This window comes from Nelumbo lutea, chromosome 2 (genome assembly GCF_056320005.1).
Source record: "Nelumbo lutea isolate HS-2025 chromosome 2, American lotus-T2T, whole genome shotgun sequence".
NCBI lineage: Eukaryota > Viridiplantae > Streptophyta > Magnoliopsida > Proteales > Nelumbonaceae > Nelumbo > Nelumbo lutea.
This window is the reverse complement of record NC_142685.1, coordinates 45068024-45090569: the sequence shown is the minus strand read 5'-3', so window position 1 is coordinate 45090569 and position 22546 is coordinate 45068024. Positions and strand designations below refer to the sequence as shown.

At 35.6% G+C, this 22546-nt stretch overlaps 1 protein-coding gene, 1 non-coding gene and 1 pseudogene across 3 annotated transcripts; all 3 read right to left on the bottom strand.

Annotated features, from left to right (window-relative positions):
- Nucleotides 1–4425: 4425 nt before the first annotated feature.
- LOC148870290 (tetraspanin-6-like) lies at nt 4426–6335 on the bottom strand. The gene is made up of 3 exons (XM_088967133.1): nt 5539–6335; nt 4937–5253; nt 4426–4790 (listed from the first exon to the last, which is right to left on the bottom strand). Exons 1-3 carry the CDS (start codon nt 6028–6030, stop codon nt 4751–4753), a joined length of 849 nt encoding a protein of 282 aa, XP_088823259.1. The 5' UTR covers nt 6031–6335; the 3' UTR covers nt 4426–4750.
- A 1872-nt stretch (nt 6336–8207) lies between these two features.
- On the bottom strand, nt 8208–8279 carry TRNAP-AGG (transfer RNA proline (anticodon AGG)). The gene has a single exon. It is a non-coding gene; the product is annotated as a tRNA-Pro (tRNA).
- Nucleotides 8280–16933: 8654 nt separating this feature from the next.
- On the bottom strand, nt 16934–22008 carry LOC148870288 (serine carboxypeptidase-like 27; annotated as a pseudogene). Its single transcript, XR_016108147.1, has 9 exons — nt 21502–22008; nt 21296–21391; nt 21013–21105; nt 20825–20910; nt 20465–20725; nt 19224–19351; nt 19052–19147; nt 17497–17602; nt 16934–17364 (listed from the first exon to the last, which is right to left on the bottom strand). The product of XR_016108147.1 is annotated as a serine carboxypeptidase-like 27 (transcript).
- Between the last annotated feature and the right edge of the window lie 538 nt (nt 22009–22546).

The window sequence follows — 22546 nt, the reverse complement described above, 5'->3', positions numbered from 1 at the left end:
GCATTGTATTGCAAACAAATGGAGCCTGAGGGGGTTTTGATTGGCCAAAGCTCTTCCATTCACTTAGATTCACCACAGCATAAACCTTTTCTAATACTTACTAGGTGAGCTCCATAAACCCCTTATTGATGTTTCATTTAGGCTCAGTTTGGAAATAGTACAAATACAAATATGTAAAATGCAAAACCTTATATTTTGTATATATTTATACTGTACATATTTGTATTTGTACTCTTTCCAAACTGGTTAAATTGATAAACTCAATTTGTAAGGAATACAAATACAAAAATGTAGAGTGCAAATTCATATATTTTGTATTATTTGTAGTGTATATATTTGTATTTGTACTCTTTCCAAACTGATTAGGTTGATAGGCTCACTTTTAAAGGAGTGCAAATACATATATATATATATATATATATATATATATATATATAATACAAAACCTTTCACAGAGTATTTTAAAATCTTTTATTTACACTGTATATTTATATCCACACTCTTCCCAAATTAAGACTAAATTTCATTTCATTTTGTGTCACATTCCCCTCTAAGGAGGCTAGGATTTGCATTACATTAGGAAAATTGACGGAAAATATCCGTATTCGATTAGGATGATCTTGCCCTTGTATATTTTTATTTCACATTTCAAGACTAGAAAGGGACAGAATCGTCGGACTGGGTTGAGAACATAGATCACGAGAATCTGAGTCTAAAAGCCTCGTCCCGGCCCAACCTACATACATTAGGAAAATTGACGGAAAATATCCGTATGCATCATGTATTCCACTAGGAAAATTGACGGAAAATATCAAGGTGCCTTACCCAAAACCAGCCCAACTTAATACTACAAAGGGATCAAAGCAACCTGAATTCAAGGTTTAAAATATTGATACATCCGATATATCGGTAAGGGTGTATCTAGCAAATCAGTACTGTATTTTTTTTATTTTTTTTTGAAACCGGTTCAGGGGGTTGGTTTAAGACTTCACCCCTGAACCGGTCAGACCCCCGATAAATCCATTATAAGGGCATATCGGAGGGGCCACAGAACGATATATCAGTTAATACGGGCCAACACATGTTGATACTTTGAAGTTTGAACCTTGCCTGAATTCATAACAACTATTGCGGACTGTGGCACTTGCTAGTTGTTATATATTTTGAGTCTCAATTATCATCATCTGGGCTATTTTACTTCCCAATGCCCGGCCCGAGATTTTAAAAGCTCCTTGGGCCAGTTGTTCTAGACCTACAATTTTCTTTTGTTGTTGTAACCAGAGGAATTCATATGCTTATTCCTCTTGTACTACTGACACCATATGCTTTTCCCTTTTGTATTACTATATCATGATTCTGTTTCGGATGATCATCAGATTGTCCATTTAAATCCTTGGAACCACCAGACCTGTTGCAAAAGCCCCTGGATGAATCACGGGTTAGGGATCAAGTGGGTAGAAATCCAATAACTTGTTGACTTACACAGCTTAAAGAAGACATCTTGGTTAAAAAGGAACCTATTTACCAAAATGAAATGGAGAAAGAATAAAGACAACTAAGCTCAAAATCGATTTTGTATCACATCAAGGCCTGTTTGTTTTTTAGGGAAGTTGATAGGATAATGTTTCGTGGGAAATATTTACTTGGATAAGTACATTTATTTATGTTCTTGTATTTTCCAGGTAAATAGGAAACTAACTATTTTAGCCATTATTAAAAGGGGCAACTTTGTTTTATTTAAGGGGGCATTCTTTTTTGGGATTTTGAAAGGGGGGAAAGTTGATTTCCATTGACCAAGAAACCCTTTTTTTTTTTCAGATTTATGTGGGGGGCCAGGGAAAGTTTATTTTCCTGGTACCGCTTACTTGGGTAAGTGATACCCATCTCCTAGATGGGTAAATAACTTTCACACTTGAGGGAAGGGTGGGATTTGCCAACACTTAAATGGGAAAAAATGCCCCTTTTAATATTGGATTTTTATGGCTAAAATGGCCATTGCCTTATTTAATAAGAAATAAAAGAACATGGGTAAATGCACTTAATCGAATAAGTCTTTCCTAAGAACACTTACCTAGGTAAATGCATTTACCCGGGTAAGTAACTTACTGAAAAGCGAACAGAGCCTAAGTATTGGCAATTTTACCCTAGGTGGGAAAGTTATTTACCCACATGAGAGGGTAAGTGATATGCAAGGAAAATAAATTTTCCACGAACCCCACATAAATCTGAAAAAAAAACACGGGTATCTTGATCAATAGGAACAAAAAAGAATGGGCCCTAAAATTAAATCTCAATAACCTTTTCTGTAATAACAGCCGCTTATAAAACACAATAAATGAAGTCAGTTCAATTTAAACCAAGTTTTTAAAAATTGACCAAAACTGGAACTGCTTTGGCCACCAGTTTCTAGGTTGATGGTTCAACCATCCGGTTCAAATGGATGGTTTTTGGCCAACTGAAAAAATAATTAAAAAGCCCATTCCAACTGAAAAAGTAAAAAATAATAAAAATAAAAAATAACCAAAAACCGTTGAATAGGTCGAATGGTTCGACCACCCAAGTCAGCGAGTGCTGACCAAATCAATGATTTTAAGCCAAGGACTGGGTTGAGGGTGAAATGGAACTAGTTGCCTAGACGGTTCCCGAGCTGAATGGTCCAACCATCGGAGTCAGTGGCGGTTCAAAAACACTAATTTAAACCCAAACAAAACAAACCCTCTCCAATTCAAAATAGTAAACCAACTCTCTAGAATCTTGCTCTATGTTTTATTCTAAAAGCCACTTATCTCTTTTATGGTTTCTTCTCAAAGGTATCTATCTTTTTTCTGGTTTTTTTAATCTCTAATTTTAAAATTTAATAAAATAACTCAATGAGCAATCACTTTTAAGAGTTTTAACACTCTTCATTAAAACGCTATTAAGTCTCTCCATCTCTCTCCTCTTTCCCATTAACTCTTTTAACAATCTCTCATTAATTACGCCATTATCTCTCTTCTTCAATAATTCATGCCACTAATTCTCTCTCATCTCCATTACTCCATTAAATTGCACAAAAATCATTAACTTTATCTATATATCATTTCAATTTAACTATATATAAACAATTAAACTTTAATTATTAGTAAGGATTAATTATATTGGAGTAATGGAGATATTCAAGGTTATTTATTGTTGCACTAAATAATCTACTTCCATTTAAAATTATAATTCATTTATATTCTCTTTGGAAATAATAAAAATTAATTGACCACAATAAAAATAAATTATTAAGTTACTTAAATGAAATAAAATAATTATTAGTGATAAAAATATCTTTCTTAATATAATATAAACAATTTAATTAATAAAAGGAATAAGATAAATTAAAATTGAATATCAATTTAAAATTAATATGAAACTAAGACAAAATTATCTAACAATTATTAGTTTTATAATTAAATTTTATTAATTTAAAACAAACTATTTTAAATTCCTTTTGAAAAAAGTATATTATCTAACAATTGAATTTATTAAATTTATTAATTATTAGTAACTTTAATGTCTTTGTTATTGGAGAGTTAAGGGAAATGAAGTATTTAAACTTTTTTACCCAAAACTATCGGGGATCGAGGCCTTTATTAGGGTTAAAATACAAAGGTGGTTTACGGAATTGTTAGAAGAGGATGCTTTTTACAATTTTACCTAAAAATAATAATAAATTAATAAAATTTAATAAAAAATATTTTCTAAAAAATTAATAAAAAAGAATACTACGCATAACCCCAAAAAAATAGTACAAATTTATCTAGAGAATAGGAAATTGACCACTCTTACTAAAGTGCAACTTAGATTGTGATAGGATAAATTAGGCATAACCCAAAAAAATAATACTTGAATTGAAGTTATATGAACACCATTTAATTGGAAATGTCATAGAACTCCATCTTCAATTTTGTTGATAAATAAAACCCGTGCATTGCCCAAATAAATAGGGTCCTAACTAATGATTATAGAAAGTTCAAAAAGAAAATGGTATAAATAGGGCAATGCGCAAATAAGAACTTTTAACACTTGAATTGGAGAGAATCCAGACTCTCTCTCTTCTCTCTCTCTCTCTCTCATCATTATCGCCATCATCATTATCGCCATTGCCTCAAGCTCAACCACTGCCTCTCTCTCTCTCTCTCTGCCATCATTATCGCCATTGCCTCAGATTTTCGGAAGCTCAACCACTACCTCTCTGGAGTCCATTTGCTTACACTTTCATCGATCAACTTAAAATATAGGGGCCAAGTTACTCCATCTTTAGACTTTAGGTTTATGTTGGCTCCACCAAAACAGATAAAAATAAAGAAAAAAGAGAATTGCCATGCAGATATAAGAAGATACCAATGAATGCCTTATGATAAAGAGGATTGGCGCTCTCTTCCTCATAATATTTGATAATTTGAATAAGTCCAAACGAATATCTAATATTATATAGAGGTGGGGAGGATGATACATCCTTTTTGAACCAGTTGATGTGTATACATGGATAACATAACTAGAACAGTCCCAGCTTGATTCCTTAAAGCTTCCACTAATTTCGAAAAGGTAGATAATGGAAGGAAAACAAACATTTAAATAAAGTAAATTGCACCCTTTATTTACAATAAAATTGAAAACTGGCCACCATTAATACTCTCAAACCTATAAACCACATACAATGAGAAAGCCAGATGGTCCCATATCAAGACTACCAAGAAGCAACGACGCAGACAGACAGCTAGAGTTAATAAAGCTGTTCTCTTCTGTCATGCCACCATCTCCACCTGAAAAAAGAACAAACCGGAGGCATCTCTCAGCAGTAAAAACAGAAACAAAGGCTGCCAATGCTCAAAAGATGTTTGAAATAAAGACGAAAGAGACGGATGAGACGTGAGAGTGAGGATGCATAACAACCGGCGTGTCCACTTACCAGTAGAAGTCCCATCTCGGTCGGACTTTGGTCATCCGATTCTGGCCGTAGGGGTAGTCTGTTTCAGATCTTCTGCTGTTGCGGAACGCGCAGCAGCCAATGGAGTAGATACAGATGAGCAGCACAAGCACTACAACGTTTAGGACGGACAGCTTATGCCAATCCCTTCTCACGTCTTCCAGTACTCCGGCCTTGCACGAGTCGCACTCATAGCAGAGCAAAGTGGCCACATTGTTCCACCGATAGCAGTCCGGGTCCTGCGCCAACATGGTTGCCGTGCCATAGTTGCACGAAGTCGGGGGCTTGCAGCAACCAGACTGATGAATCCAAAAATATCATACGACATAAGTTCTCTCAGTTTCTGAATAGAAAATATTGAGGGTATTATTTATGCCATTCTTGATTCTCCTTCCTGGCATCCAGATTCCAGAACCAGAATCTCAGGAAGAAAAACAAACAGGGAATAGCACAGCTGGAGTTTTAAAAAATTCAAAAGAAAACAAACGAGTAGAAGAAAACACGGAAGAAAATATGGGAACTTATCACTCTATCTATGGCAACTGGAAATAAGCAAAGAAGAAGAAGAAGAAGAAGAAGAAGACCTGTATTGGAGAGAGGTCCCTTTCTAGATAATCAAGAGGAGTCCAATAAGCAAGCTTGGAGCAGGTTTTGGAACCCAAGAGGCAAGTCCTGATGGTCCTCCAGTAGCGAGGATCCTTAACTCGGTTTCTCAACCATGGGGAGTAATCTTGGAGCCTATATTCCTTGTAAACCCGACCAGGCACCTGCACACCTCCACCCTGGCTGGTGACGACGAATCCGAATATGGTGAAGGACAACAAGGTGGCAATGAGAAGCAACATCACAGCCAGGTACACCCAGAGAGCCCAAGCGACATTAAAGCAGGCCCCTATGAAGCCTGCCAAGGAGACTACGAGCACCACGAACCCGATAACCAGAAGCGGTGTCTGTAAGAAGCTTTCGCAGCTGGTGCTGTTTCTTGCCATCCACAGCCCTCCACCGATGATGGGTATTGAACCCAGAAGCGTGAAGAGGTTCAGGAAACCGATTACAGTGTTACTGAATCGATACATCTGTCCCTATCTTTGCTCTCTGTCTCCCGGACGATCCCTCTTACTCTTCTTTTCTTCTTAAAGCTCTCTCAGTCCTCTCCTTTTTCTCTTTTTGACGGGCAACGTGATGTGCCTTCTTTTTCTCAAATATTCAAAATGTCTCGAACCCTACGCATTGTGTTTGGATACCGGCTGCCTGGGAAGTGGGAAACTGAGAATCATGAATCATCTAACCTAAGGTGATAATGTGCCGGCATTCATACCTAAGATAAGGGCTGGAAATGTTCACTGAAATAGGGTATTGCAACTTGGCTCGACCATCTTCCAAAAAAGAACTTGGGTCGACCAAATCCTTTTTCTCTTTTTGACGGGCAACGTGATGTGCCTTCTTTTTCTCAAATATTCAAAATGTCTCTAACCCTACGCATTGTGTTTGGATACCGGCTGCCTGGGAAGTGGGAAACTGAGAATCATGAATCATCTAACCTAAGGTGATTATGTGCCGGCATTCATACCTAAGATAAGGGCTGGAAATGTTCACTGAAATAGGGTATTGCAACTTGGCTCGACCATCTTCCAAAAAAGAACTTGGGTCGACCAAATCCTTTTTCTCTTTTTGACGGGCAACGTGATGTGCCTTCTTTTTCTCAAATATTCAAAATGTCTCTAACCCTACGCATTGTGTTTGGATACCGGCTGCCTGGGAAGTGGGAAACTGAGAATCATGAATCATCTAACCTAAGGTGATTATGTGCCGGCATTCATACCTAAGATAAGGGCTGGAAATGTTCACTGAAATAGGGTATTGCAACTTGGCTCGACCATCTTCCAAAAAAGAACTTGGGTCGACCAAATCCTTTTTCTCTTTTTGACGGGCAACGTGATGTGCCTTCTTTTTCTCAAATATTCAAAATGTCTCGAACCCTACGCATTGTGTTTGGATACCGGCTGCCTGGAAGTGGGAAACTGAGAATCATGAATCATCTAACCTAAGGTGATAATGTGCCGGCATTCATACCTAAGATAAGGGCTGGAAATGTTCACTGAAATAGGGTATTGCAACTTGGCTCGACCATCTTCCAAAAAAGAACTTGGGTCGACCAAATCCTTTTTCTCTTTTTGACGGGCAACGTGATGTGCCTTCTTTTTCTCAAATATTCAAAATGTCTCTAACCCTACGCATTGTGTTTGGATACCGGCTGCCTGGGAAGTGGGAAACTGAGAATCATGAATCATCTAACCTAAGGTGATTATGTGCCGGCATTCATACCTAAGATAAGGGCTGGAAATGTTCACTGAAATAGGGTATTGCAACTTGGCTCGACCATCTTCCAAAAAAGAACTTGGGTCGACCAAATCCTTTTTCTCTTTTTGACGGGCAACGTGATGTGCCTTCTTTTTCTCAAATATTCAAAATGTCTCGAACCCTACGCATTGTGTTTGGATACCGGCTGCCTGGAAGTGGGAAACTGAGAATCATGAATCATCTAACCTAAGGTGATAATGTGCCGGCATTCATACCTAAGATAAGGGCTGGAAATGTTCACTGAAATAGGGTATTGCAACTTGGCTCGACCATCTTCCAAAAAAGAACTTGGGTCGACCAAATCCGAACCGAATGTGAAGTCCGATCTGTCCCTCTTTTGGAAGCTTTTCCAATATATATATTTTAATTTTTTGGTCGTGCTGTGGGCAGTGGGCACTATAAAATAAAATAAAGCAAAGGATGGATTTTGATAATATGGATGAGTGGGAGAAGAAAGCAAGTATAAAAAGAAAAGAGAAGGAAGAAAAAAGTTAATGACAACTTTAGTTATCATTATCGTCTAATAAACAAGTATAGAAGGAGCTCTTACTTTAATTAAGCATAAATAATTAGTAAAGGAAACCCACGTTTGACACGCATTTAATGAATAACACAATAAAGGAAACTACAGAAAGGCGAGTGCTCACTGCTCGCTGCGCAGCGATGAAGAAGAAAAAGCAGAGTTTGGGCTTGAAAGGTCACACCCGGTCCAGCCATACGGTCCACACTAACTGACCAAGGCCAAACGGCTTTGGTGGAGGAAGGTCTTACTTTCAACTTTCAGATTCACAAAATTCACGTTGTCACTTGTCAGTAATTCAATGATTGTGGAATAGCGCGAGCCGCGAGTGAATGGTTGAAGGTCAAGTCGACTGTGGAACCAATAAACAAAGGGGCATTCCGAGAATTGAACTCGGGACCTCTCGCACCCTAAGCGAGAATCATACCACTAGACCAAATGCCCTTTGCGTATGTGATGTGCAAACGTTTCCAAATTATGAATTTAAAGTTTCAGTGTTTTCCTACTACCGTCTGGCAATGGGGGGGGGGGGGGGGGGACGTGGGGGACGGGGAGCCAATCCCCATCCCCATGACATGACAAGGTTATCCCCATCCTTGTAGGGATTTGCATTTCTCGTTATTTTTTGTAATGTTAATTATTTTGCTTTTGTTTTTGTTTTTGTTTTATTTGAAAATTTTAAAATAAAATAGTTAAAATTTATATTCCTATTAAAAAAGATTCAAACATATTCAACCATATTTTTAAAAATATTAATATACATACAATATATATATATATATATATATATACTAGTAAAAGTGTGCGTGCGTTGCACATGTCAATATCAAATGATGATGATGATAATAGTCATCAGCCAAATGACCTTACTAGTTGAATCATTAACCTATTTAACAAAAAAAATGGACTATTGATTAACACATTAATTCATTTTTTTTTGTATTTTAGCAATTTCTATCTTTGTTTAATACGAAGAATATATAATATTAATGCATTTTCAATTTTTTTTATAAAATTTATAAAAATTCTATATTTTTATTTTTAATTATTTAATTTATGAGATAATAAAAATTACTTATTTACTAAGAAGAAATGCAATTCTAATATATTGTTTGAATATTGGTTTTTAATATTGTGGTCAAATCAATTTTTGCATTTTTAAACATGCAAACAATATATATATATATATATATATATGCATTTTTGTAAACTTCTTATATGATGAAAATAGTTGAAAAAATACTTATATTTCTTGTTTTTCTTTATTTCAACTATTATATTTTATTTTCCGTTTAATAATTTATGATTTTTCCAAATTAAATCAAATCATATTAGATTCGGATATCCAACATCTTGATCGAATTCAGATTCGAATCAATATTTATGAGATCCGATAAGATATTCGGATTGAACCAAATTTAATCCCTACCAAACCACTTGCCTATAATGACCTAGCTAATTAAATCACTAAATCATTTGACATGGTTAGTGGGGTCATGTGTTAGACATTAATGCTCTTTATTTTTTATCCTAATTTTTATCTCATTTCTATCATTAATGAAAGCAATTCTCACACTTAGGGGTGAGCATTCAGTTTTTTCGGTTCAAAACCGAACCGTAAAAACCAAAATTTTAAAAACTGATCTAGTGAAATGAAAAACCGAAACCAAAACTGAAATGTACTAAAACCGATTAAACCGAACTGATTTTTTTTTCGATTATTTCGGTTAAAACCGAAATAATGGCCATGAACATGAAGCATTTATTTGATGTGTGAAACTGATAGAGTTATCAAAACTCAAATCACTTAAAAGTTAAAACCAAAATTGTCACTATAACGTTATCAAAAGCTCCACCACTTTTATCCTCTGATTTCTAAACACAAATAAAAGTCCCTTACAAAGAAAATTTGCAATAAAAAAGTTAAAACTGACAGGCTTTGCTGAGATACTCTAATCCATACTAATACTGCAACTCATTTGAAAAGAAAATATTGAGTTCTAGCCTTCTAGGTTCTATCAAAAACAGAAAAGAAGATGAAGAAGAAGAAGAAGAAGAAGAAGAAGAAGAACATTTATTTACCTGTGACTGAATGTGAACACAACAATAAGTCTTGAAAGTGAAGTATGGACTTTGGAGTCTGGACTGAAGTCTGAAATCGATGGGAGTGAGTTGAATGATGAACTAACGATTGGATGTAACAGTCTAGAACTACCACACTGGGCACTAGGCACTTGGAGTCTTGGACAATAGGACTAAAGTCTGGATTTGAACTCTGGACTGAAGTCATTGGCTTGTCGTTAGCTCGCTTCCTCTCTCTCTCTCTGTCTTTCTGGAGTCTCTGAAATCCTAAGTCTCAAAGGCCAAAGGTAAACTCATAAATCAAAAGTCACAAAGTTCAGAATAGTCAAACTAGAAGGAAGAAGTGAAGAAGAAGAATTACTGTTTTGTTGATAGGTTTCTACGAAAAGGGAGGGGAGGCTATGGCTACGGGCTACGGCTGCCTATTCGTATTCCCTCTTTTATTGGATTTATTTTATTATTTAATAAATTTGGGCTTTTGGAAAGCATTAGATGCAATAGGAACCACAATTGTATTGTCTCCCATCGAATGACCCAATGATATAGAGCTTCAAAACTAAATTGGTTTTTTCGGTTAACCGATCTATCAATCATGAGAACCGAAATCGAAAACCGAACTGTTTATTAACCGAATTCCAAAACTGAAACCGACCGAAACACCAATTAAATCGAACTAATTAAACCAAAACCTAAATTTCGGTTTGGTTATTCGGTTTTAACAAAATTGTGCTCACCCCCAATCATACTTTTTTATATGATGAATATATAATATTGTAGAATGTACCCAAAATTATCTATAATTTTCTACATTTTCTAGAATTTTATGTATTTTATTATTTAATAATAACATCATGTGTTTAATCCATTTGACATGGATAGTTGAACCACTAACCCACCACTTGGATGGAAAAATCATTTTTTATTTTTTGGTTGACTTTAAATCATGTATTTCATTTTCATCATCAATAAAAGTAATTCTTATTTTCACATTTATTTTTGCACATGGCAGTATTAAATGATGATGATAATAATTAGCAACCAAATGACCTTATTAGTTGAAATGTTAACCTATTTAACCAGGAAAATAGAATATAATTAAGACAATAATTCATTTGTTTTCTTTGTATTTTAGCCATTTCTATCTCTACTAACAATATTTTTTTTTCAAATGTATTTTTGTTTAATATGAAGAATATATAATATTAATGTATGTTAATTTTTTTTATAAAATTTATAAAAAATTATATATTTTTATTTTTATTATTTAATTTATGAGATAATAAAAGTTACTTATTCACCAAGAGGAAATGCAATTCCAATATATTGTTTGAACAAAGGTTTTTAATATTGTGGTCAAATCAATTATTTATATATATATATATATGTATTTATATATAATATATATGTTATTTATTATTTATTTATAAATATGTTATTTATATTGTATTTTTGTAAACTTTTATATGATGAAAGTAGTTGAAAAATACTTATATTTTTGTTTTTATTTCAACTATTATATATTCTTTTTCTTCTAATAATTTATTATTTAAAAAAATAAATAAGATCGTATCAGATTCGTATATCTGGCATCTTGATCGGATTTGGATTCGAATCAATATTTATGAGATCCAATCGAATCTTTGAATCAGATCAGATTTGAATATACCCCGATTCAAATATGATATGATTTGTTTGCATCCCTACCAAACATTTGCCTACGATGACCTAGCTAATTAAATTATTGAACCATTTGATATGGTTAGTCAGGTTATATGTTAGACATTAATGCTCTTTATTTTTTATCTTAATTTTTATCCCATTTCCATCATTAATCACACTTTTTTTATATGATAAATATATAATATTATAGAATGTACCCAAAATTATCTACAAATTTATACATCATCTAGAATTTTATTTATTTTATTATTTAATAATAACATCATGTGTTGATGCATTTTGACATGGATAGTTTAACCACTAACCCACCACTTGAATGGAAAAACCATTTTGCTTTTTCAGTTAATTTTAAATCATGTATTCCATTTTCATCATCAATAAAAGTAATTATTATATATGTTTGTATGTATGCATGTATATTTAATATTCGCTACTTAATTATGACATCATAGATTAATCCATTTGACCCAAAATGTTACATCATTGACCTACTTACCATCTAGATATGGAAATGATTTCATTTTCAAATTGGTTTTAAAACTTGCATTTCATTTATATCATTGATAAAATAATTATTATTTATCATACGTAATTTTGTTTACATTATTAGTATATAATATTATAGATGTCCCCAAAATTGTTTCATATTTTTTTTGTACTATTCTATTAAATAATTTTATTTTTAATTATACATCATGGGTGTTAATTTATTTTTAATTGACGTGAAAGGTTGAACCACTATCTCCACCCCCTAGATAGGAAGATGGTTTAATTTTCCATAAGTTTTAAGTTGTATACTTGATGTCCATCAGTTATAAAATTATGTCTATATATCATACTTATTTTTTTAATATAACAAATATATAATAATAGAAAATTGTCCAGTTTTTTCAAAATTTCTTTTTTTCTATATTTTTTGTATTTTTTATATTTCTAAATTTTTATTATTTATTTATGACATCATGAAATTATCAATTTGACCCAAATGGTTGAAGTACTTAACCACGACCTAGATGGAAAATATGATTTCATTTCTATGTTTATTTTAAAAATATAAATTTCATATAGAAACGTGTCCAATTTTTTTCCAAATTCTTTTTTTTTGTATTTTTTATATTTCTAAATTTGTATTATTTATTTATGACATCATGAAATTATCCATTTGACCCAAATGGTTGAAAAACTTACCCATGACCTAGATGGAAAATATGATTTCATTTCTAGGTTTGTTTTAAAAATATAAAACTTCATTCTATTAATAATTATTGTGTATGAATTTATTAGTGGAATTTAATAATGATAAACAAAAGTATTTTTTATATTTCTAAATTTGTATTTTTATTTATGACATCATGAAATTATCCATTTGACCCAAATGGTTGAACTACTTACCCACCACCTAGATGAAAAATATAATTTCATTTCTATGTTTATTTTAAAAATATAAAATTTCATTCTATTAATAATTATTGTGTATAGATTTATTAGTGGAATTTAATAATGATAAACAAAAGTATAAATGTTGGATTTAATGAGAGAGAATGTGATTTATTTAATGACCTAAATGTGAGACTTAATGAGAGGTAATTGAATGTACTTAATGGTATTCTTTTAATTACATTTTTGCCCTTTAAATGAAGACGAATTAAATTAAAGGAGAGGGGTATTTTAGTAAAAAAATCCAAAAGCCAATTGGGTCAATTGCCCTTAATGAGAGGTAATTGAATACTTAATGATATTCTTTTAATTACATTTTTTGCCCTTCAATTGCCCTTAATGAGAGGTAATTGAATGTACTTCATTCCCCACCCCGACCCTATTGGGTCAAGGAGGTTAGGTACCTGACGGGGATAGGGAAATTGCCATCCCTAAATATTTCACTTGTTGTTTCAAAATGCTAACTATGAGAAAAAGAAAAAAAAAATCAATTCATGAAATTATTGTGGCTTGGGATTTCAACTTAGTAGCATATATAATTCAAAAACGAAACATGGCATGTTCGATTCCGAATCTCCTGCATACGAGAACTTTGCCCACAATACACTACTCCCATGAATGGGGAACATCTCCCCCTACATAATACTATGCAGGAGGATGAGATGTTGTGCATGTGTGGTTGCAATGTTATGTGGATAGACGTGGGCAAAGTTTGTATGGTTGGAACAGCCTTTGTAGCCTTACATTGGAAATATCTCTCCATGAAATAAATCACTTAAGTAAGGAATAGAACATGAAGTCGTTAGTTTTCCAAAATGGGCTCTATGGAGATTAATAGTCAATTGAGACATCCTTTTAATAGCTTTAGCTCGAAGAAGGAGGATTACGTGGAGAGATTAAGGGGATTTACAACATATTTGATTAACAAAAAAAAAAACAATATCTACAAAAGAACATATGAACAAGTGATCTCCCATTAATTATTTGAGAATATAAATTGCAACTGTTGCACTTCTCTTGAGAAGACCTTTCACTTTTTTGTTGGTCGAGCTACGGATTTATTATTATTGTTTTTTAAAAAACAATGGACTTTTGGAGGAAATGTATGCCCTTTTGCAAATATAGGAAGGGAGAATTTGTAGCTAGAAATTAATTTAGGGTAAATTTTTTGAATTACCCTTATAGTTTAGCGAATTGATCAAGTGTATTCCTACAATCTACTAAATCTTATCGAAAGCTAAATTTACCTTTTTGTCCCTTGCTTTGCTTATGTGCGGACTCGCTCATCTGAACAGAACGTCCAGTCGTCGTAGGCGACGGCGGCCACTACAGAACATTGCCACGATCTGTAGAGGGGTTTTTGGCGATCGATTGCATACGATTCAACTGCTGCCACCTATGACAAAGCCAACGATGATCGGCATATGGAAGCTGAACCTATTGCTCCCTCGATCAAGATCCTAAGACATATTAAAAAGTTGAAGAGATTGCAATTGTCGAGCAGGAGAAAAACAGAGTTCCCGGTGCAAGCTCTTTTTTTCAGCTGACTCACGAATCTCGCCATTTTTCAGCTGATGAGCTATGAGAAAACAAAGTTCCTCCCATATGGTCCCGCTCTCAGTCCCAGTGCCCTAAGCTCCGGTGCAAGCTCTTTGTCAGTTTTAATGGCAAAAATACTAAAGAAAGAAGAGGCACGTTTTTTCAAAGCTGAAGCTCCTTCATAAACGGAGGCATGGAAGGCTCCCGTATTACCGGAATGCTTTCCCATGTCTCTCTTACTGGAATGCTTTCCCATGTCTTACGGGAATGGTTTGCTGAAGATTGCCGGATGGGTGAAGCCAGAACCTGTTGGAAGAGTTTGAGGAGGCAGCAGATTCTAGTGAGGGCGAGGCGGGATATGTTGGAGGAGTTTGAGGAGGTGGCAAATGGTGGAGGCGTTTAGAGCTTGCCCTTGGGTGCGTTGGAGTGAGTGAGGCCGGTGGAGGGTTCCACTAGGTGGTGACAAAACAGGGGAGAGAGAATGGAGGGGATGAAGGAGAGAGAAAGAGAGAGAGGCCGGAGGTGGAGACGGTGGAGGAAGGTCAGATGTGGAGGGGTCCGCCACTGTTACAGAAACAGGGGCGAGAAGGAGAGAGAACGAAGGGAATAGGGAGAGAGAGAGAGGACCTGAGCAAAGCTGCGTCGAAGGAGAATGTGTTTGGTTCTATAAACTAGCTTCTCTTCTTCATAATGGCGTACCCTGGTCGGCTGTGGCTTTCTTCAATCTCTTCTCTCTCGCTCGTTTTCTTTTTCATTGACATCATCAATATCTATTTGAGAATTTCAAATGGGTAACGGTGAAATTGTCTTGGATCCATGGGAGAAATATTTCCATTTAGGTGTTTCTTGTTATTCGATCTGTGTTGAACAATCTTTGCTTCTTTTGATGTATTTGATCATCTTTGAGAAAGAGGTTCGGTATGAGAGGATATCCAATTGGTTTCTAAGTATTCTCATGCTATTGTCTTTGCCTTTCCAACAAGAACCTTTCTCCTTCTGTCTACCGAGAGATAGATGGGATAAAGATTTCACAAAGGCATCCTGGTTAACTTAACTGGGGTCGGACGTGGAGGGGTTCGTCGTTGCAGCAACTTGCAGCAGCGGCGGTGATGAAACAAGGGAGAGAACGAAGGGGACGGAGAGAGAGGGAGAGAGATGCAAAGAAGTTCGTGGCCATGGCTTCGTCCCTGTTTCAATCCTTCGTAAATCCATCTAATAACTGGTTTGCTGCTCAGCATATGAAAGCCCTCTGCAAATGCCTCAGGAAATATGGTTAGGGCTTCTTCTTCTTAGGAAGGACAGGCATTCAGCGTTTGGTATGCAAAAGCTGGTGCCAGTGCCGGAGATTACCAATTTTGAGCTCGCTCTCTCACTCTTGAGTTGATACCGGTAAACAAGGTACTTAACTTAGACAGAACCGTCTCTCCCAGGCGAGGGCATTTTCGAAGGGTAAGGTGGGAATTTTAAAAAATACAACAATCAACTGATCACACATGTGAACAGTTAATGATAGTTAATTGTCAGAAATAGTAGTGGTACCATTACACAATTTTAAAACAATAACAGTACACTTAATCAATTTGCAAAAATATAAGGATAATTTAAGAAATTTACCCATTAATTTATTGCTGGCCTCTTTCGTTTTTGGGAAATAAGTAGAATTAGGATTTTCTGTCAACAAAACACATTGCAACCTTCTTCCAACTTGGTCCAACAAACTGACATCGCACGTTGCACCATGAGTTTGGGACCCACCATAAAAGTGGGGATCCACCATGTATGAGATATGTGGTGTGAGATCATCTTGACAGATAGTTGGAATGCATTTTGTTGGTAGCTGATTCAGACTCAAGGGAGGGTAAGTTTGTGGGTTCATCTCCATTCCTATTTTGGTATTAATGGGTCCCGCAAAAAAGAATGATTCTTGAGCAACTTATTTACCTAGACAACTTATTTTGGTAAATTACTTATCTAATTGAGTAAAAATTTGTTAATACATGATGTGACAATATTATCATTGTAGTAATGCCACTTTTTTGGATAAATCGGTTATTGTGCAACTTTAGCAAGGGATAAAAGAACATTGGTGCACCTTATTCCTAACATAATAAATGAAAAGAAGTGTAATAAAAATTTAAGCATTTTTGGAATGTTACATGTTCTTAGCATGGTAGGATTGAGCTTGAACCCAATAAATCTACACGGATTAAACTACCTCCATATTGGTCTGCAATTAAAGAGTAGGGTTTTTTTCTTCCCCTTGGGCTGGAATGGTGGGTGGTCCTCTACTTGTATATCATGAGGCTACACTCATGTTTGAATATTCAACATAAAAATGAAATAAAGCAAACGAACCGGCCTTTCAAAGAATAACCAATTTCACATATATTGTATTACATTAACTAACTTCTTTGTTTAAATGTTTTATCTGTTAACACTTCTACATGAATCTGTGTAGAGGAATAAATAAGCTAAAAAAACAGTGGAATTATTTGTTTCAAGGAGATGAAAAACCTCCTAGTCCTCCCAGAAAACAAATACTATCACTAAACATGAATCGGATGTGCAGGTAATTTCTCTACTTATTTCTTTCCTTCTAGACCCCAGTTAGCTTATAGAGAAGGGAACATGATGAATCAGAGAGAACCAGTTAGCTCGGCATTGGCTTATTCTCTAAGAAATATTTAAATAATATGAGAGCTTGTCGAGGACGATGAAGTGGAACCTCATGCCCTGCACCCCTTACTGTTACGAAGGTCAGACCTTTGTACACTTGGCTCCACCCACCAACCTATATCACAAAAATTACATCTATAAAATGGGAACTTGGTAAAAGAGAAAAAGGAATGAAAAAAAAGCTGTGAGAGGATCCACATAAGATGATTAAAATAAGAATCCTGAGATTTTAGTTTACAATACTGACCTTTCCATGGTCATACCAGGGATACCAATTCATAACTGTTGGTAGCTTCAGAGCATCAATAGAGTGTCTAGTTGCAGTCAGAGGTACTACCGCATCTGTGTCTCCACTGAACAATGTGTTCAATCACAAGCCACAATCAGATACAGGAAGCATTATGAAATCCATGGATTATGGAAGATGAGGTCATGATATATATATATATATATATATATATATTAGTTTTTCTTTGAAACTGGTTCAGAGGGGTCAATTTAAGGCCCATCTACCCCCTGAGCCAGGTCAGACCCTTAAACATCCCCTGTAGGGGCATACCAGGAAGCCACCAATATGATACATATTGGCCGATACAGCCATGAAATTTTGATATTGCCTTTGTATCTTATGAAGAACCAATTTACCAAATAAAGAACATTATAATATAAAAAAGTACACAGTGTCTCTTAGAATGTTGCTATAAGCATCCATCCCTCAAAAAATGGTAGGCAAGGGGAAAAAATGGAAATATGACAGAACAGTGAAATTTGACACCAAGTAAGAACATGTTTTTGGCTTAGCTTCAATTCCATATGAAGAAGCCAGCATGTTTTTGGCCTTCTTGGCTTCCACATCATGTCAAAGATGCATGGAAAAATAAAATTTATCAACACCCTTAAAGGGTTGAGGGGATGCTGATGTTACTAGTGAGTTTGAACAGATATTTTCGTCACTTATCACTTCATGACCTACCACAATCAATAGAGCAGTCATTGAATGATTAACCAAGATCTGATTGTGCAGATACCACCCATTCTGGGAAATGAAGTTTGTTGTTGTTCACTGGGATTATCATCCTATAAGCTAATATGGTGCCCATAACACCCTCCAGGGGGATGCCGGATATGTTTTTATTTAACAAGACCAAGTTGTCCGAAATCATTTCCAAAGGATGCAAGCTGAGTCACTGGAGATGAACTAATTTTACTAGGTTAGATGATGTTTGGAAGTATAGGCCCTACAATAGATTTTAATTCCCAAGTATGATCTGTATAAACAGAGGGTTGTCACATGGATCAAGTGTAACCTATCATGGCTATCAAGCAAGATGGAAGTACCAAGTCAAGTTGGTAGAGTTACCATCACTTTTTTTTTTTTTTTTTTTTTTTTTTTTTTTTTTTTGCAATTGTAACATTTTGGTTCCTAGAAAGCTACAAAGTTGAATTGTTTTACAGGGTTCGCATTTTGAACCCCGCAAACCAAAGTGATTTTAATCCTGTTCGGATGAGAAACCTGGTCTTTCCTTATATCCATGCAGATATAGACACTTCAGTTCGTTGGATTACTTCAAATATTACTCCTCCTCATGAATCAAAATCACATATAGTTGATCAAAATGCAATATTTTGAAAATGATGTGCTGCTTATTTTATAAGCACATCTTATAAATGCCACTACCCATGTAAATGTGGCGTTAGAGATTAAAGTAAAGCTATCAGGTAATATAATGGAAAATTCAAAATATCTTTATCAATAACAAATTTAACTAAGATAGGTAAAGTAAAGAGTTAAAGGAATTTACCTGAATACCCAAATCCGAAGACCTGCAGCAATAAGTTCTTCATAAATAGGAAGCATGGATAACGGAGAATCTGCCCAATAGTCCCCAACAATGTCACTGCAACAAGGAACTTGGTGAACTGCATTGTTACATACATTCAACAATTCAACCAACTTCTAGAATGGTACAATACCTGCATGTTTTCCAAGGATAGGAAATGGCAGTTAAATTGGCATGGAACGCCTTTTGCACTTCTGGCCAATTAAAGTATATTATCGAATACCTCTCGGTGCAGGAATCATATGCTCTGGGCATCCAGGGCTGAGTTGGAACAAGACAATTAGTGTCAACATAAGCACAAAAGCAGTGAGAAAATTCTAACAAATTAAACCAAAAGAAGGATTTTTACCATCCTTCCCCTTCCTTAAACAAGTTGATCCCCCATTACAAACAAATATTGATTATTGACAAAGGGTAAAACAGCCGTTATGAATTTGGACCATTATGTAGCAAAGCAAAGAACTGGCAATATAATCATTTCAGAGAAGGGCAAGTCTGTCTTGATGGTCTAGCCACCAAAGAAATGATACTTTTTTGGTTCCTTCAGATATTGTCCAGTCTTTGCTTTCACTGTTCATCACCCTTCCAAAAGCACCAAGTACCTGCCAAATATATCTCTACAACCTATAGAATTATAAAGTAAATACCCCCATCTGCTGGTCAATTATCTCTTTGCATAATTACCCATTCTTAGCAGTTGAGTAATATAACTTTATTGGCAGAATATTTGGTTTTTACCTCTTGGTCAAAGCTTGAATAGGTTTATTGGTTTCGATTGTTAGGATACTAGGGAGGGAGGGGGCATTTGTTGCAAAGTGCCAGCATGGTTTGTGTGAGCTGCTGGCATGCTGAGCATTCTTGGAAAGTGATATTAGCTTCTCTCTGGGAGCTAGACTGATGGTAACATGCCATGTCGACATCAAAATTATATTAGTTCAGGGTTGTCATGATAAACTAAGATGAGCCAAACAACAATGGGGTTGAAAGATCATGTCTTATCAGAAAGTGTTAATGGAGGCACAGAGGGGACAGGACTTTCACATCTTATACTCGGATAACAAATTCAAGTGTCTCAGGGTGTGGACCAACATCTGTGCTTGTCAGTACTTCTAAAGACCTGCACAGATTATGGAAGATAGCACTCTTAAATGGTGCTTAGGGAAGAAACTACACAGGGATATCCATGAGCTGAGATAATATAGTAGTACCTCAGAATATCAGAGACTTCAGAGTATGGCAGAAAAGACAGCAATATGAGGTTGTTATATGCAAGATGTTTGGGGTTTACATTTCAGTGTTTGCAAATTATACTGATAATGCTGAGATGAAGCCCCAAAGAAAATTAAATATAAGGCAAGGTCCATGGAAGCTTACATAGTGACCCCTTAAGTTGCGCCTGAGAGATATCGCGCTACTGCAAGGATGTGTAAATATGCTGTAGGGATCAATGCTCCCTTGTTCTTTATCTGCAACATCAAAAGCCTTGATGCATGCAACAGATGGGTGTTGTGAGGATCCAAAGTCACAAGCAACTCTTAGAGTTCTGTAAGTAGCATCAGAAATTAAACCATGGATCCACCAATACTCGAAGGTGCCGACATAATCATGGTAATCATCAGTAACAGCATTTCCAACCTGAAAAGAGAGAACAAAAGCCAACAACCACATAATTGTTGAACTGCAGTTGAGCATAAAGAGTCCAAGATACGTAAAAGAAAATCCCCATCGACTTACCAAGAAGCCTTTGAAATTAATAGAAGGATTCTGAAGCCCCTTGTTTCTCTGGTAAACAAGTTGAGACAATTGCGGAACATAATGGCCTGAAATAGATAGAACAAAAAACAGCTCCAGGGGTATTATCATAAACACCCAAGACAGTAACTAATTAAAAAACTAGTTTCTGTTTGGAATAATTTTCAAACCTGCATAACTTTCTCCAGCAATATAGAAATCTCGATGCTCGTACTGGGGAAACCTTTCGAACCAATTTACAATGAAAGTATACGCATCTTCAGCTACAGATTAAAAAAAAAAAAGAAACGAAATCTCAAAATCATATATGATGCCAACAGAAACTAATTTACAGTTTAACACTCCCAAAACACTAAATTTGCAATACCAATTACAGGAAGCATTCAAATATAAAAGAAATGAAAAAATAAAAAAACAGAGTTCTGCATGAATTATGTGAACTTATAAAAGTACCTGTCCTCTGGTCACCGGCGGTATACAAGTCAGATGACGTATTCGAATACGAGAAACCGACCCCCGCTGGAGATTCTAGGAAAAGGATATTTGCCACTGTAACACACAAAAATGAGATTAGAACTACGTACATAGGCGCCAATTGTTCTCTTTTTCCCTTAGAAGTTTTGATGAGAGAACAGAGGTCAGTCTCAAACTTGACATACGATTGTTCCAAGCGTAGGGGTTGAAGAAGAGGGTCTTCCCGTCGGGATGGATACGGAATGGCCCGATCTCTTCAGCGGCACCATAAGCCACAGATGAGCACCGAGGCCCTCCATTCAGCCACAAAAGGAGTGGTCTCGATTCGAGCCGACGATTTGCCGGTGCCTCTGTTAACCAGTAGAACAAGGCTCTGCCGGCCTGTTGATCAACTGTCACGTATCCGGAGTACTGAGCGAATCCAACATTGGTCGGCTGTCCTGGCAACTCTGTGATCTTATCTCTCTCTTGGTCTTGAAGAGGAGAAGTAGAAGAAGAACAGTAACCCAGCAAAAGAAAAAACAAAACCCAAAACTCGCAACAGAGACGAACCCATAATCAATTAATACAATTGAACAAACAAAAAAAAAAAAAAACTAAAAAAAACAAGAAACCCAGATCCCAAAACTTGTCTGGGATTCTATAAATTGCCAAAGGACTAGAACTGGTGCAATTGGCGCTGCATTTGGGCATACATGTACGACAGAAAGGAGGGAGGTATTAGATGGGATTGGAGGATGAGTGATGAATGGGAATTGAAGTGATCGGCATTAATCCGTATCAATCGTATGCCGATTTTTATTGAAAATAACACGTCATTGCTATACTTTTGCTCTCTCACTGATATTTTTGATTTTTTTCTTTTTTCCCTTCATCACAGATTTCTCTTTTTTCGGTTTCGGTTGTCTTTTTCTTACTGAAATGAAGCAGTACATGAAATGGGCATTGCGTTTCGGTCGCCATCGACTGAGCAGTTGCAGTAAAGAACTAAAACAAAGATAGTTGATGCATACAAAACGCCGGCAGTTGGGGCCAGAAGAAGCCAAAAGGAATATCTATTTAGGCTTAACCGGTTAAATCTTAGATTAATTAAAGTAATATTCAACTGATACAAACAAAGTGAATGATCAGATAAAGCTTCTTAAACTTTAACTACCAGTAAATAAATCAAAGACAATAAAGGGTTGGTTGGAGAGGAACACTGGTTACTGGAGCGACAATTGGAAGGCA

What these genes read in the sequence shown, in the direction of transcription:
- LOC148870290 (XM_088967133.1), bottom strand. Translation starts at nt 6,030, where the DNA reads ATGTATCGATTCAGTAACACTGTAATCGGTTTCCTGAACCTCTTCACG. An exon ending in GGGACCTCTCTCCAATACAG is followed by an intron (nt 5,254 to 5,538) that starts GTCTTCTTCTTC and finishes TGGATTCATCAG; the next exon opens with TCTGGTTGCTGCAAGCCCCC. An exon ending in CCGAGATGGGACTTCTACTG is followed by an intron (nt 4,791 to 4,936) that starts GTAAGTGGACAC and finishes TTCTTTTTTCAG; the next exon opens with GTGGAGATGGTGGCATGACA.